This window comes from Lissotriton helveticus, chromosome 5_1, assembly GCF_964261635.1.
Source record: "Lissotriton helveticus chromosome 5_1, aLisHel1.1, whole genome shotgun sequence".
Classification (NCBI taxonomy): Eukaryota; Metazoa; Chordata; class Amphibia; order Caudata; family Salamandridae; genus Lissotriton; species Lissotriton helveticus.
The window spans coordinates 1238991678-1239007999 of NC_136065.1; the positions used below are offsets into that span (position 1 = coordinate 1238991678).

The window sequence follows — 16322 nt, forward strand, 5'->3', positions numbered from 1 at the left end:
GCGTTCGATAAGGATGTTGTGAGAAATAGTATCGAACGCTGCCGATAAATCTAGGAGTACCAGGATCACAGAATAACCTTTGTCCTGGTACAACCGAAGATCGTCTGTTATCGACAGCAAGGCCGTTTCAGTGCTGTATTTTGGCCTAAAGCCTGACTGAGATGGATCGAGGCTGCCAGATTGTTCCAGATAGGTGGATAGATGTTTGTTGGAATGCTTTTCAGTGATTTTCCCCAAGAATGGTAAAAGGGAAATAGGTCTAAGATTAGACAAATTGGTCCAAGGAATTGATGAATTCTTCCTGATCGGTCTGACAAGAGCTTTTTTCCAACATTGTGGAACTACTCCAGATGTTAATGAGAGGTTTACTAGCCTCTGAACGTCAGGGCCCAGTGTGCTCCCTAGTGGACCCATGAGTCTAGCTGGGAGCCGATCTGCCGGGCTTCCACTTTTTATGTCCATAAGTAGTCTTTGGACCTCACTCAGTGTGATTTCCGGAAAGTCATTAAAGGAATGACACTTTGTAGCTTTAGTAGATGACATGTGTACCAAAGCAGAGTAATCTTGGCAATTATTATCAGTATTTGTTGTCTCTATTCTCCTATAGATGGCATCAATTTTGTCAGAGAAAAAGCTCGATATACTGTCACAGAGATGTTGTGAAGCCATGTCTGCACTCTCGCAAGCAACGGGCTTCAGAAATGTATTGACAATCTGGTACAAGGTCTTTGAGTCATTACCAGCTGCCTCTAACTGAGCGGTGATATGGTGCTTGCGAGCAGAACGTATGGCTTTGTGATAGGTGTTGAGAGCCATCCTATAGTTAGCTTTATCTCCTTCCAAGTGAGAAGTTCTCCATGTCTTTTCAAATTTCCTGGCAGTACGTTTGAGACTACGCAAATCCTCCGAATACCAGACTTCATGTTTCTTGGTGAGGTTTGTTCTGAAGGTCTTTATCGGGGCCAGTTGTTCTACTACATCACTAATTGCGGAATCCCACTTCAAAAGAGCGCTATTAATGTCGTCTGTACAAACAACAGAGGGGAAAAGATATTTTTGTTCAAAAGTGCCGTTAGTGATTTTATGCCACTGCCTTCGTTTAGATGGTATATGGATACATGCAGTGGATCGAGGAACATTTATTGGCATGAAAAATTCAAGCATAGAATGATCTGTCCAGGGAAATTGTTTAGGAACATTGCATTCAATACCAGGAAAGTTGGTTATAATCATGTCCAAAGTATGTCCTGCTTGATGTGTGGGTCCACTATTATATTGTTTTAGTCCCAGAAGAGAGATATCGGTCATGAAGGATTGTACCTCATTGTTATTTTCTTCCTCACTGTGAATATTAAAATCCCCAAGTAATAAAAAGTCTTTATCTGGGCTTATATGTGGTGCTATTGCTTCAACTAACATTTTGGGCATGAGTTTCAAAGGGCCAGGCGGGGTTGTAAACCAGGGCTCCTTTCCTACTACCTTTAGTGGATGAATCAATCCTAAAAGTCATCCTCTCAAAGTCAGGGGTGCAACATTGGTCTAAAACTGCGACAGAAATGTCGTCTTTAAATACGATTGCTATCCCTCCACCAACTTTTTTTGGTCTGTCCTGCCTAACAATCTTATAACCCACCGGTATGCCAAGAGTAATAGCGGGGGTGGTGTGAGGCTTAAGCCAAGTTTCAGTTAAGAAACACATATGCCTCATATGCCATACAGATGCCTCTTTGTACATCAAAGTTTTTACAATTATGTGTCACATTAAAAATATATAGCACTCCAACAAAGTAGTAGGATTATAAAACTTTAATAACTTATAAATATATACAACGCAACAAAAACAGTAAATACATTTAAACATTTGTTTGAAAAAAGAAGCAACAATGGTCAGTAGCTGTGTTTTGTGCGAATAGTCCCAAGGCAGCACAACGTGCTGAGTTCTGGACGGCACCCAGGTGATGTTACCTGGGTGCCGCACTGGTTTTTGGTATCCTACAATGCAGCTCCGAAAAACGGCGTGGGGCGTCCCGGGGGGTGCGGGGGGAGGCCTCGTCAGTAGCGGTCTGTTGTGCGAATAGTCCCAAGGCAGCAGAACGCGCTGAGATGTGGATGGCACCCAGGTGATGTCCAGTAAGTTGCTGCACTGGTTTTGGTATCCTACAATGCTGCTCCGAATAACGGCGTGGGGCGCCTCGGGGGGGGGGCGTGAGGCGGCGTGAACGGGCCTCCCCAGGTGGAGGCTCGTCTGCTGTAGTGGGGCGCCCCTTTACCGTTTCAGTTGCCATTCCGCCCGCTTTTGGTACACTGTGCCAAAATCCGCCATTCAGCTGAGTTGCGCCCACTCTTGCGGTGCAGCGATAGGCGGCTGCCACAGGACTCTCAAAATGGCGGCAGGCTCTTTCCTTTTTGGGCCTGGTCCACTGAAATGGCCCTGGGACACCTTGGAACTCGGACGCTTGTCTGCTAGGTCTTGGACCCCATTCTCAAAAGCGTCCCCTCAGCCTTGAAGATTCTACAAAAGTCTTGGGGGCCCCCGACTCCTGCAGGCTTCCGGTGGGGAGCGGCTGCCATGATTGCTCGCGGAATGACCACGACGGAGCCACGAGATGGTGGTGCTTTCATGCTGACGCCAGCTTCAGTCTGAAACATCCAGAAACAAGGTGGGGCTTTCATCGTTTGGGAAAAAAAAATGTTTTAATCCAATGAAAAGTGTTATTTTTAGGTCATGTGATCAAGCCTTCCATCATTAGGAAACCAAAAGTAAAATGAACCAATGAAAAGTTTTATAAACAAGTCACATGACCTGTTATGCGGCATAGGGCTATAAAAAGCGTAGAAAATCCGTTGGCACATGAGGCGGCGTCAGTAGCGGACCGATGTGCGAATAGGCCGAAGGCAGCACAACGCGCCGAGATCTCGATGGCACCGAGGTGGTGTCCAGCAAATTGCCGCACTGGTGTGGCCATCCTACAATGCTGCGCCGAAAGTCGGCGTGGGGTGCCCCGTTGGCCTGTGAGGTGGCGTCAGTAGCGGACCGATGTGTGAATAGGCCGGAACCAGCACAAGGCGCCAAGATCCGGATGGCACCGAGGTGGTGTCATAGTTGAGAGTTCTGAGCAGCGCTTGTAACACTGTCTGAAGCTTATTTGCACCTGCTGCAGCTTCACTATTGCCCTAGTGTGGCCTAAGATCGCCCATGACATAGGCGGCCGCCTCCCGGGGTCCGGCGGAACTTTTTTCCTTTTCCTTTGTGCATCTTGTCCCACAATCCGTTTGACCTGAAGACACGACCAGGTCCCTGAATGTGTGCAGGGGGACGCTATTGATTGAATCAAAATGGCGGCTTCACACAAAGCTGACTCAAGCATTGCTGCTGATGCTATACAGACAAAAACTGGTTTTCAGTTTGTACATTCTTCAGGATTTTTCCATCCAAGGCTGGTTGAGAGTTTGTAGAACAATGGCTTCAGATTTTCAACATACTACTCTTCAACATTCTTCCTAAATGTAACAATGTGAGACTCACTAGGAGAACGGTGTAGTGAGGGCCACAAACGGCTGTTTATCTTTCCTTTCAAAATGCTGCCAACAATATTTTCGGAATGGAAGATACCACAAGGCGCTGAGATTCGGTTGGCACCGAGGTGGTGTCCAGCAAGTTGCCGCACTGGTGTGGCCATCCTACAATGCTGCGCCGAAAGTCGGCGTGGGGTGCCCGAAGGGGGGGGGGGGAGGCGGCGCAAACAAGCCGCTCCCGCTTCTCCATGTGGAGGCACTTCATCTGCAGTGGGGCGCCGAGATCCGGATGGCACCGAGGTGGTGTCTAGCAAGTTGCCGCACTGGTGTGGCCATCCTACAATGCTGCACCGAAAGACGGCGTGGGGTGCCCGAAGGGGGGGGGAGGCGGCACAAACGAGCCTCTCCCGCCTCTCCAGGTTGAGGCACTTCATCTGCAGTGGAGCGCCGTCTAGCTGAGTTTCACCCGCTCTTGCTGCTACAGCGACAGGCGGCTGCAACAGGACTCTCAAAATGGCGGCCTGTTCTTTGGATTTGGGCCTGGTCCACTAAAATGGCCCTGGGACACCTTAGAACTCGGACGCTCGAATTTTTTTTCCTTTCCTCTACATGCAAAAAAGGTAAATGCCCGGTACGTTACCTGCCTCATCTGCCACGATGTACTCTCCAGAGGAACCGAAAAAAAATATAGTTATGGTAATTATACCATGCATCGTCATATGGAGAGGTGGCACCGATTAAATATAGTGCTGCACAAAAGAGAGATTTGGAGGACAACCCCCGACCTGCCGGTACATTCACCAAAGAAGTGGCACTGACAGCATCAGAGGCAAGGGAAACGGTCCCAAATATTCAGAAGAACTTTGGAAAGATTAAAATGACATGTTTAGATTGTGGCAAATTAATTTCATGTGGACAGGTGAGTGTTACTCTAATAAATACAGCATATGAACATCATCATAGTCGATGGTTGGTGGAGACATTTTGACTATATCCTGGACCTGCCCGCCCTCGCCCAAAATGGCGCCGGAATAAATGGGACTCGTAACTCCTTGTTGTGTACTGGTTGCACAACCTTGATATCACGAGATACGTATGCAGTTTTGAAGCACATGGCGGGCGGGGACGAGAATTGATTGAATATTTCGACATCCCTATTGATATTAAGTTCTGATGTGTTATTGATTACTGTACTATTGAAAGTTCGAATTAACGTCACCCATGGTACTTGCCCGCAAATGTATATCTAGATAATTTTATTGTAACTGGCCCTGTCGTATTTTAATTATAAAATGTACGTCCACCGATTCCGCAACTGTTAGACACCTTAGTTCTTGCAACCTAATGGCCCGCCCGTTACGTTCCTCTACAGTGTAAATGTCTCCTCATCATATACGATTACAGTTTGCTCCGTGGCCGGCCCACGTGGTTATAGGCCCTTATTTGTATACTGACATTTTCACAATAAAGGTTTTTTAAAAGAAAACATGGTAGTAGTATTTACATTGGTAAAGTTTTTAATAATAGTCACTGTTTTCGAATCAGTAAAAGGCAAGTGAAATAAATCAGTCCAATTACATGAAGGGTAAAAGGTATAATACGCAGGAACGCAGTAAAGATAAATGGTCAAGGGCTGTTGTGTTTTCTACTCCTGCAACATAAAGTGATCGATAAGAATCTGATATTCAGGCGTATCGGCGACTAAGACAGCAGGCCGAGCCTCTTTTGCTCAACGGCTCCGTCATGGGACGAAGAAACGCCCTTTTTCTCGAAAAAGGAATATATTTTACTTGCAGGACAGTTGTAAATTTTCCGGGAAAGTACATTAGCCTGGAACATTATAACATATATGTTTAAGAAAAAATAATGTTCGAAAGTAATAAAAAGCGTAATTTTTAGGTCATATGACCAAGCCTTTCATCATTAGAATAAGAAAAGTAAAATGAACCAATGAAAAGTTTTATTAATAAGTCACATGACCTGTTATGCATACGTTACACGCTGCGCGCCGCGCCGCGGATCGCTTCCGGGAAGCTGCGCTTCGCGCACCGGAGCACTTCCGGATGCGCTAACGCGGCGCGTCATATGACGCATTACGTGACAACGCAGGTCCAGAATATAGTCAAAATGTCTCCACCAACCAGCGGTCGGAACACAACCCCTTTCAGCAGGCTAAATAGTTCTGTTAAATGACAACAGAAGGGACAGGCAACAAGAACCATCAGTCAAAGAGGGGAGGGCAAGTTCTTCTCTACCGGGTCACGTTGGGGCGCTACCGGAACTGATCGAATTGGTAGTCTACAGTGTTTCTGGATGTTTCAGACTGAAGCTGGCGTCAGCATGAGAGCACCACCATCTCGTAGCTCCGTCGTGGCCATTCCACGAGCAATCATGGCAGCCGCTCCCCACCAGAAGCCTGCGGGAGTCGGGGGGCCCCCAAGACTTTTGTAGAATCTTCAAGGCTGAGGGGACGCTTTCGAGAATGGAGCCCAAGCCCTAGCAGACAAGCGTCTGAGTTCCAAGGTGTCGCAGGGCCATTTTAGTGGACCACGCCCAAATCTGAAGAGCCGGCCGTCATTTTGAGAGTCCTGTGGCAGCCGCGTATCGCTGCACCGCAAGAGCGGGAGCAACTCAACTACATGGTGAGCGAGACGCTGTAGTCGCAAGAGCGGGCGGTAAACAGCTGAATAGCGGAAGAGGCACAGTGTAGCAAAAGCGGGCGGAATGGCAACTGAAACGGTAAAGGGGCGCCCCACTACAGCGTGTCTTTAGGTCAAACGGATTGTGGGTCAAGGTCAAGAATGGAAGAGTCACCAAAAGGCAAAAAGTTCCGCTTGACCCCGGGAGCCGGCCACCTATGTCGGGGGCGATCTCAGGCCACACCAGGGCAACACGACTTGGGGAGGGGGACGGAGCCAAGCGCCCCCTCCGAGTCCGCGCCATCACACCGTCCCTCGGGGGCCTCCGTCAAGCGGTTCAGGGAGGCACCGCATCACATTGTTTTCAAATGCAGTCACATCCTCAAACAGCCCCCACTTACATTGAGAATAGTGAAGCTGTAGCAGGTGCAAATAAGCTTCAGACAGTCTAACAAGCACTCCTCAAAACTTTGAACTATCAGAGTGCATGAGTTTCATGCTCGATCGATTGAGCTAGCCGGATCGGGCAACAAAAAGTATAAAATAGTTATGTAAATAGTTATTTAATAAAATGTTTTACCCTGTTACTTTGCTAGTGTGTTGTATATATTTGTAATATTTGCATAGAGTTTATCGTTATTTTGGGCGGGGTGGGTGGCGGAGCAGCCATCATGGTGTGGAGCTCAGTTCATCTCACTAGTTTCGTATTTCTCATGAGGGGTTGTTCCTAATGTTTCTATTTTAGCGAGGTCAAAAAGAGATCCCATTAGTGGCCTACTGATTTTGCTCGATTCCTTTTGTTTTTTTACACGATTTTTCACTATCTGCAAAGACTAAACAGAGTATTGCGACTCTGTGCTTGTTTGTAAATAGAGAATGAACCAAAGAGAACCAATTCTAAAACAGTAAATGCTTGGATAACAATCAATCAAATGGAGAGAGAAGCAGGCCCGACAGATTACAACGGGGGCAAAGGCCTGCGTTAACTACCCTTCACTATCTGCAAAGAGAGAGTACTCCTAATAGAAATGAGGGGGGGGCAGCATTCAAAGCAGATCAGTGTGCATAAACACGAAAATGTTTTTACTTACCACGTACTTGACATTCGACAGCTTATGATATTTGCTATTAAAAAACCATTGAAATTCACTGAAAAACCATAGGTTATAGACCATATATAGTTAGGAATTAGCATTTACAAAACCTTGAAAATTCACTGAAAAAACCATAGGTTATAGACCATATATAGTTAGGAATTAGCATTTAAAAAACCTTATTTTACTCACACAAAACCATTGAAATTCCATATATAGTTAGTTGCACTAACTATATATCGCGCACCCGCAATCCACTGCTGATGATGTCACATATTACATCATTCATGACATGGTCAGTGACATCACTGATGACATCACTGATGACATCTCAAATGACATCACTGATGACATCACTGATGACATCTCATTTGACATCAATGACCACATCACTGATGATATCATTCATGTGACAATACAATGCATCTCCTCACATTTTAATATAACCTCTGTTTCACCCAGTGTTAAATACAGAGTATAATTTTTGAAACCATTGACACACCAATACTAGTTACTACATACGCACTCACTGATTCCTACGTCTACACACACATTCACTCATTCACCCATACAATCATTCATACATACAATCACTCATCTTTACAACACTATCATATGCACTCATACACCTATACAGACACTCACACTCTGCCACTCATCCATGGAGTTACTCACACACCTAGTCAGTCCTGTAAAGAATCAATCACACTTCCATTTTCTTGTCTATACAGTTAAACATAGAGCACCTTACATTTTCAAACATATACTAACACATACTTACTTTCTTATACAATCATTGATACAAGTACACATTGATCTGCACAGAGTCACACACCTCCCAGCCAGCCACACACACACTCAGTCTCCCATACAAATACTTGGACAATCAATCAATAACCCATATAGTTAATCATATAGCTACTGATCAACACATGCAGCAGTTTACAGAACAACAGACATAATGATGCACAAATTAAGACAGTTTAGTCACTAACCCATGCACTCAGTGAGACACATTTAATCACTCACTCATACATTCAGTCATGCACCTACTAAATCCTTTGTCCAGACACTTATACTTCCACTCATTCTTCAATATGTAAGACACATTTTAACTTTACAGAAACATACAGTCACTGGATGTTGTCATCAGTGATGTCATCATTGATGTCATTTGAGATGTCATCAGTGATGTCATCAGTGATGTCACTGACCATGTCATGAATGATGTAATATGTGACATCATCAGCAGTGGATTGCGGGTGCGCGATATATAGTTAGTGCAACTAACTATATATGGAATTTCAATGGTTTTGTGTGAGTAAAATAAGGTTTTTTAAATGCTAATTCCTAACTATATATGGTCTATAACCTATGGTTTTTTCAGTGAATATATATATATATATATATATGTCTGCTCTGTGGGGTATGTCAATAATATGACCGCACACAGACGCAGGTTAGCTTCCCCCCCAAAAAAAGCATTTATTTGGTGCAGAAAGTGCAGTCTTTCGGTCCATAAAGCATCTGACTACATACACCGACGCATTTCGGGACCTCCCCTTCTTCTAAGGTTATCAGTCAATGTGAGACATTGAAGTTCCACCTTCCTTTTAAAGCACAACACATGCTGTAATCAGCTGCTCTAGATTAGACTGTGCGTCGCCTGCTGGGAGATGTTGTTCGTTCTAATGAATGCTCACGTGTAAATAAAATGCAAATATCCGCCTGTGTTCAGCTACCCCTTCCTGCACATAAGCAATCATCCTTGCAATGTAGGCACCCTTGCACTAAGTAATAATTGTGCCTGCTTGGAAGTGACTATTCACTGCAAAGCAAGCACCCTTGCACTATGATGCAAGGGTATCTGTGTTGGCACTAGGCAGCTTTTTTTAGAGCAATAGAAAACACAAGGGTGCGCCGTATTCTTATAAATACTGTGCATCACTGCACCAGCGCTAAAATCTGACATCAGTGAATAGCTGGCGTTACATTAGTGCATTGAGGGGAAATATTTTTATTTCTCATAATTATTGCTCTTTCTATGTTTGCTGCATTTTGCAGCACACTTTGAAAGAGCAAATTGGCTTCAAAGATTGACCTCACAAGGGAGATGATAAGGTGATACTGCGCTTTCCGAACACAGTGCACATAGTTGTTCTAGCGTGTTATGTTGGTGCGGTGCTAAAGAAGAAAGGATGTCAACCCTGCATCCACTGTGAGACAAAATACGAACATAAGTCTTCTAGCACACTCAATGTCATATAAACACAATGTTCTTGTATTCTTCAGTTTTTCTTTTTATTCGATTTCTTCTGCCAGCCAACACATGTTTCAACAATGGGTGTGTAACCCTATGCTTTCATCAGGGCTATAATCCATCAGTTTTCTCCCAGAAATAAAGTAGAAAGTGGAGAAAATTCTATTCTGGTACAGTACGTCTCGATAGCAGCTCCTCTGATCGGGTACGGACTTGAAAGGTGTATGATCGCTATCAACCTGTGTGTGGGTCGGCTGGTCCTCAGCTATAATATCACCTTATACGTGTTCAAATCTTTAAAAAGTGTTTATGTGCAGGAAAGTGTCTCTTCCTGCACATTAGCAATCATCCCTGCAACGTAGGCACCCTTGCACTATGACATAAGGGTGCCTGTGTTGCAGGGAGTCATCCCTGGAAAGCGCGCACCATTGCACTATGACACAAAGGTGTCTGTGTTGGTGCTAGGCTGCTTTTTGTAGCACAAGGAAAAATACAGGGTTGAGCATCCCTGCATTTTTAAATGATGCTGCTCAGCGCTGCTTAATTGCTCGCCGCGCTGTGCCATTTCCTAGTAAATATAACCCTAAGTGGTATTATTTCTTGAAGTGGGCATTTGTCCACCCCAAATAATAATCCACTTAATTACAGTTTAATTATATTTTGAGATATACTTTATATGTCTTATTATTAAAGTGATTGTTATTATGACCATGATTAATTTCATCAGAAGCCAAACACATTCTCTGGTGCAGCTATTGTCAAAATATTTCAACGTTTAATAAGTTAATGCTCACGATAACTTGTTATTATTGTCTATATGTAAACACAGGAGCATGAACTACAAGTTCTTTTAAATGCATTCCATGTGGACAGCACAAGAAGAAAATGTGTACAGTCATCCTTGTTGATTAGCCATATACTTTACTGTACAATAACAGCACAACTACTTCAATTCCCACATATAGATGCTCACATTCAGTAGGACAAGTTTTACTTTTATTTCTTATTGTCCTCGTTTTTAATTTTATCTTTAGTTTCCTAAACCTACAGTGATTTAGATTTAAGTACATTTTGTTTCCATTGAAACACCAAAAAAAATCTAATTTTCATAATAACATTGAGAGAGTGGAAACGGTTAGTTCTACCGAAACATAACTATGAAAAAATGTTTTTATAGAGCCACATGTCGCGGTTCAAACTTAAAACGTTTTCTATTTCTTTTCCTGTTTTTTTTAAATTTAAAGGCTTTTCTCTTAAAGGTCCTGCATGTGTTAGTTTTTCACTATGCTTTCAGTGCAGAAACAATAAAAACAATATTGCAAAACTAAATTACAGGATCTGATCATAGCATGTACCTAGGTGCTACAACCTATGAGCAAATGCCATTGTGCATCTCAGAATATATAGGAGTTACACTTGGGGCCTATTTCCTAAAACGTAAAGAGTAGTCTATCTGTTATTAGCCTTTATTCAATTACTTTCTCGATATTGTGGCCCTCTATATTGTGACTGCAACAGTTTGGTAGCACCATATTTCTGTAGTAGATTTTTCAACATGCAATCCACATCCGTAGGAGTATTCATCGATAATTAGGCATCCCAGTTAAGTAGCCTTATGATCCCTGCTTTTACACCACCATAAAGTAGTGTTTCTGTAAACTTCAAAGGCAAGTGTAGTGAAGCAGTCCAATAGAGTATGATAGTCCAGTTTCATCACGGATAGAGAGGCTGGCAACTAGCAGCGTCATTAATTTCCTTGTATTAGGTGGAGTTGCAGGGAGGAAGAAAATGATTGGGCAGCAATTCCGGGTGCAGCTTTTTTTCTACCTTTGTTTTTTAGAAGAACACATAAACTCATAAAAGACTTGAGCAACATCTCACAGACCTCCAACTGACACAATTCTGCCATGGGATCCATGGTTTCTTCATTACTCAGGAGAGGGAATCCCGTTCTTCTTAGGCCAGTGTTCTGCAATGGGACTTCAGTCTAATATCCTCCAAGGGATGTTGGTTTTTTTTTTGGCAGAGAGACAGAAATTGCTTCTTCTCATAAACAGTACAAGCCAGACCCTGATTTCATCTGAGACACAATACTCAGCAGCCTCTGGACATCAGAGGTGTACCAAATTGAAGGCCAATATTGTGTGTCAGAGCTTGTCCATAAATGCAAAGAAAGGAATAGAAGGAACTGAGGCCCATCTAGTACATTCTTCTATGTCCCACATCAGAAAAACACTGCAGATAACGTACACTTGGAGAAGTAGGATGGACCTGCAGTAGGTCCCGCTCTGGAGAGACCACTGGCTAAGAGAATGGTATGGAGTGTCAATGCTATATTAGTAATTCAGAACGTTGTTAGCTTGCTAATTAATGAAACTGCAAGAGCAATAATAAATAAATGAATAAATAAAAGAGAACAGTTATTGACCAGGAATGAAACAAATGCACTGTCACATTTGGCCTCTGACACCTGAGATTGCATTTAACAATTGGCACTGTGATCAGTTAGAAAGTAAGGAGTGAATCTTTTTCAAAACATCTTTCCATGATGTTTTTTAAACACACACCTGCCCTAGGACATTGTAGTGCTTTCAAACAAAAGAAGAATATGTACGGCAGTGGAGACTAAGTGATTGCTTCATAAGTATAGGAAGTTGTGGTGAGGCAGGATGTTAACCTGGGTCTCTATATTGTACATTTGGCACCTGTATTCACTAGAACACATATCCAATCCCTAGGTGAAAGCCCTTAATATTAAAGGAATGAGGGAGACTCCTGCTTTCTGAGAAACGGAAAAAAACCTAATCCCTCGTAGCCTGGGGTCAGGGATAGTGACTAAATTGTAACTTAACTATTGTTGTTCTAATTTTTTCTGTAGTTTTACATACTTTTATGTACACGATAAGAGGTTTATGTCATTGTTGTCCCTCTAGCTCCTCGTGATACTGAAAGTGTGGTCCTACGCCTGGTTAATGGAGGACAGATCTGTGCTGGCCGCATAGAAGTTTATTATGGAGGCGCCTGGGGGACCGTGTGTGATGATTTCTGGAGTACAGCGAATTCACAAGTTGTGTGCAGACAGCTAGGCTGTGGAACTGTCCTGGCGTCTCTTGGAGGGGCCTTTTTCGGTCAAGGAACTGGAAGCATTCTTCTAGATGATGTGCTCTGTAGAGGACAAGAAGCTCACCTGTGGGACTGTCCCAACAAAGGATGGAACATACATAACTGTCTCCATATCAATGACGCTGGAGTCATCTGCTCAGGTATTCTGTAATATATTTACTATGAAGAATAAAAGAAACTCACCTGCTTTATATCTTCAAATAAAGAAGAAGAGTGATTTAGGGTGGTCTTTAGGTGAATGCATTTTAGTTGTTTGATGCATTGTTGAAATGTAAACTGCATTCTCATTTATTCAATATGTATTGGGTGGGTTGTAAATCCATGTTGTGCAATTTAGAGCTTATGTCTGGTTTGTTCTACACTATATTATATATACTCCATGTAAAATTAGAGCACAAATCCAAGAAAAGTAACTCTATGAAAATGTTTTGGGGTTGTGACAGTGGTAAAGGGAAACCTGGATTAACATAGAAACGTTAACTGCCTAATGCTTAAACAAGAAGCGATTCTTGTGTTAAAATATTGTGGCAAAGAAAACAAATGAACTAGTGTTTCTCACACTGTGGCAGTGGAAGTGAACAGAATAGGGTTTATTCTGGAGAAGGTGGAATGATTATCTCCTACAGTAAGGGAGCAAATGTGTGGTGAGACTGCTAAGGCACAGAGGAAGCAAATATTCTCTCTGAAAATGGGGAAAAGGAAGAACATAACTTTTATCTTTGAACCTGTATAAATACCCCAATCACAATTAAAGTAGATGGGGGTGAGATATTTTCTACATTATGGCAAATGCCAAATGCCTAGGGATGAGGTATATGCACGGTGCTTTAAATTAGGCAAATTAGGAATAATATGCAGAATTTCACGCTTATTGTGGCAACTTAAATTGTACATGTGTTGGTATTTCCCGGGCATTTTTCCCAAACAGCTGTGGGGGTTTAACTGTGTAAATTTAACTTGGGAAAAACTGTAGCCATGTGGTAATACCATGAAACACAGAATTCTGATATTTCCTGTGAAAGGAGTATTAGAATGTAGAGACGCACAAGTGATCAGGCCTGGGAGGAGTTAGACAGATGCTCAGAACGGGCCTCCTCCAGCTATTACTGATGCTTATTGCTTATACATATACTTCAAGAGATTGGAAGGAAAACTATCTAAACTTTATTCAAAATCTAATTTCATCGATTTCCATAGTGCATTAGGTTTGTATATGATTTTCTTAATATTTTTCTTCTAAAGGGTAGATGTCTTTAATATTTGTATTTCTTTTTGTCTCTTAATTTGTTTTACTAACTGGTAGTCCTACTTTGGATGGCAAGATCCAACTTAATAAAACAATTCTGTCCACTAGAGACACAATGCAGAAAAATACAAACTAGAAAATACAGAGAAAGATTGCCTCACACATTAATAGCGCACCCAATTGACACCCACAAAAATGCTTGGAATCTAGGTTAACAATTTAAACGTAGATGTCACTCTCTGATATTGAAAGGAGTCCCCTTTTCATGGCTGAAAGGTTTGAAGATGTCTACACGAATGGAGAATGTGAAAGGGTAAAATAAACAAACCATTTTTGAAAATGTACTATATTTTCTTCATTAGGTAAATAAGCATTGTGTTGTGTTTCTATTGCAGGGGCAAATACATTAACTACAACAACAAAACCAACATCCACTACTACACAAGCAGGTAATGGCACCCTTTGCAAATAACACTCTATATTATGAGATTCTTAAAAGAAAAGACTGTGACATTGAGCAGAATGACAGATAGACTACTGTTGTGTTTTAGTTTGTTTGTATGTATGTGTATATATATATATATATATATATATATATATATAAAATTCAAAAGTCACCAAAATGTGGAAAAGCCCGCAACAGGTAAGTTATGCTGACATCATTTATTGAAAGTTTGCAGTGCACAGGAGAAAAGTACTGTCTGCTACAATGTCCATTAGTCTGTCCGACGCGTTTCATGTTCCTCGGCATTTCATCAGGGACTCTGGATAGTGAGCTGCTTTGAGGCTCAACGTTTTTAAACACCTAAATTTATTCGCAAGTCTCCGCCTCAGGGGGCGTGGCCACACAGAGAATTCTGGAACTTGCAGTGCTTATCTATTACCTCAGTGGGCCGTGTGCCTCCATGCGCTCTATTCCACAATAAAATACCCCAGTGGGTTGAGGCATATACTTCTCCTCCAGAGCCGGCTTCTTTTAAACTTCCAAACCAGCTCCTGTTCCTTACGCTGCTGCACCCTCTGGCGCGGCAGCAGATCCGTTTTTTCAAACAGCGGGGCTCCTCCGCGACCTAGGCGTGGCCGCTAACATCAAATTCAAAAGTCACCAAAATGTGGAAAAGCCCGCAACAGGTAAGTTATGCTGACATCATTTATTGAAAGTTTGCAGTGCACAGGAGAAAAGTACTGTCTGCTACAATGTCCATTAGTCTGTCCGACGCGTTTCATGCTCCTCGGCATTTCATCAGGGACTCTGGATAGTGAGCTGCTTTGAGGCTCAACGTTTTTAAACACCTAAATTTATTCGCAAGTCTCTGCCTCAGGGGGCGTGCCCACACAGAGAATTCTGGAACTTGCAGTGCTTATCTATTACCTCAGTGGGCCGTGTGCCTCCATGCGCTCTATTCCACAATAAAATACCCCAGTGGGTCGAGGCATATACTTCTCCTCCAGAGCCGGCTTCTTTTAAACTTCCAAACCAGCTCCTGTTCCTTACGCTGCTGCACCCTCTGGCGCTGCAGCAGATCCATTTTTTCAAACAGCGGGGCTCCTCCGCGACCTAGGCGTGGCCGCTAACATCAAATTCAAAAGTCACCAAAATGTGGAAAAGCCCGCAACAGGTAAGTTATGCTGACATCATTTATTGAAAGTTTGCGGGCTTTTCCAAAGTTTGGTGAATTTTGAATTGATGTTAGCGGCGACACCTAGGTCGCGGAGGAGCCCCGCTGTTTGAAAAACGGACCTGCTGCAGCGCCAGATGGTACAGCAGCGAAAGGATCAGGAGCTGTTTTGGAGGTTACAAAGAGGCCGGTTCTGGAGGACAAGTACATGCCTCGACCCACTGGGGTATTTTATTGTGGAACAGAGCGCATGGAGGCACAAGGCCCACTGTGGTAATAGACAAGCACTGCAAGTACCAAAATTCACTGTGTGGATACGCCCACGTAGGCGGAGACTTGCGTACAAACTCAGGTGTTTAAAAACGTAATGCCGCAAAGCAGCTCACTATCCAGAGTCCCTGATGAAATGCCGAAGTGCATGAAACGCGTCGGACAGACAATTGGACATTGTAGCAGGCAGTACCCTTCTCCTGTGCACGGCAAACCTTCAATAAATGATGTCAGCATAACCTACCTGTTGTGGGCTTTTCCAAAGTTTGGTGAATTTTGAATTGATGTTAGCGGCCACACCTACGTCGCGGAGGAGCCCCGCTGTTTGAAAAACGGACCTGCTGCAGCGCCAGATGGTACAGCAGCGAAAGGATCAGGAGCTGTTTTGGAGGTTACAAAGAGGCCGGTTCTGGAGGACAAGTACATGCCTCGACCCACTGGGGTATTTTATTGTGGAAAAGAGCGCATGGAGGCACACGGCCCACTGTGGTAATAGACAAGCACTGCAAGTACCAGAATTCACTGTGTGGATACGCCCACGTAGGCGGAGACTTG

At 43.2% G+C, this 16322-nt stretch overlaps 1 protein-coding gene across 1 annotated transcript in view; it reads left to right on the top strand.

The window, feature by feature from the left end:
* Positions 1-16322, top strand: part of LOC144755247 (scavenger receptor cysteine-rich domain-containing protein DMBT1-like) — a 1092132-nt gene that overhangs the window by 724636 nt on the left and 351174 nt on the right. Inside the window, exons 25-26 of the mRNA XM_078643990.1 lie at positions 12443-12772; positions 14274-14327. Coding sequence (XP_078500116.1) covers positions 12443-12772; positions 14274-14327 — 384 coding nt within the window. The remainder of the gene's footprint in view (positions 1-12442; positions 12773-14273; positions 14328-16322) is intronic.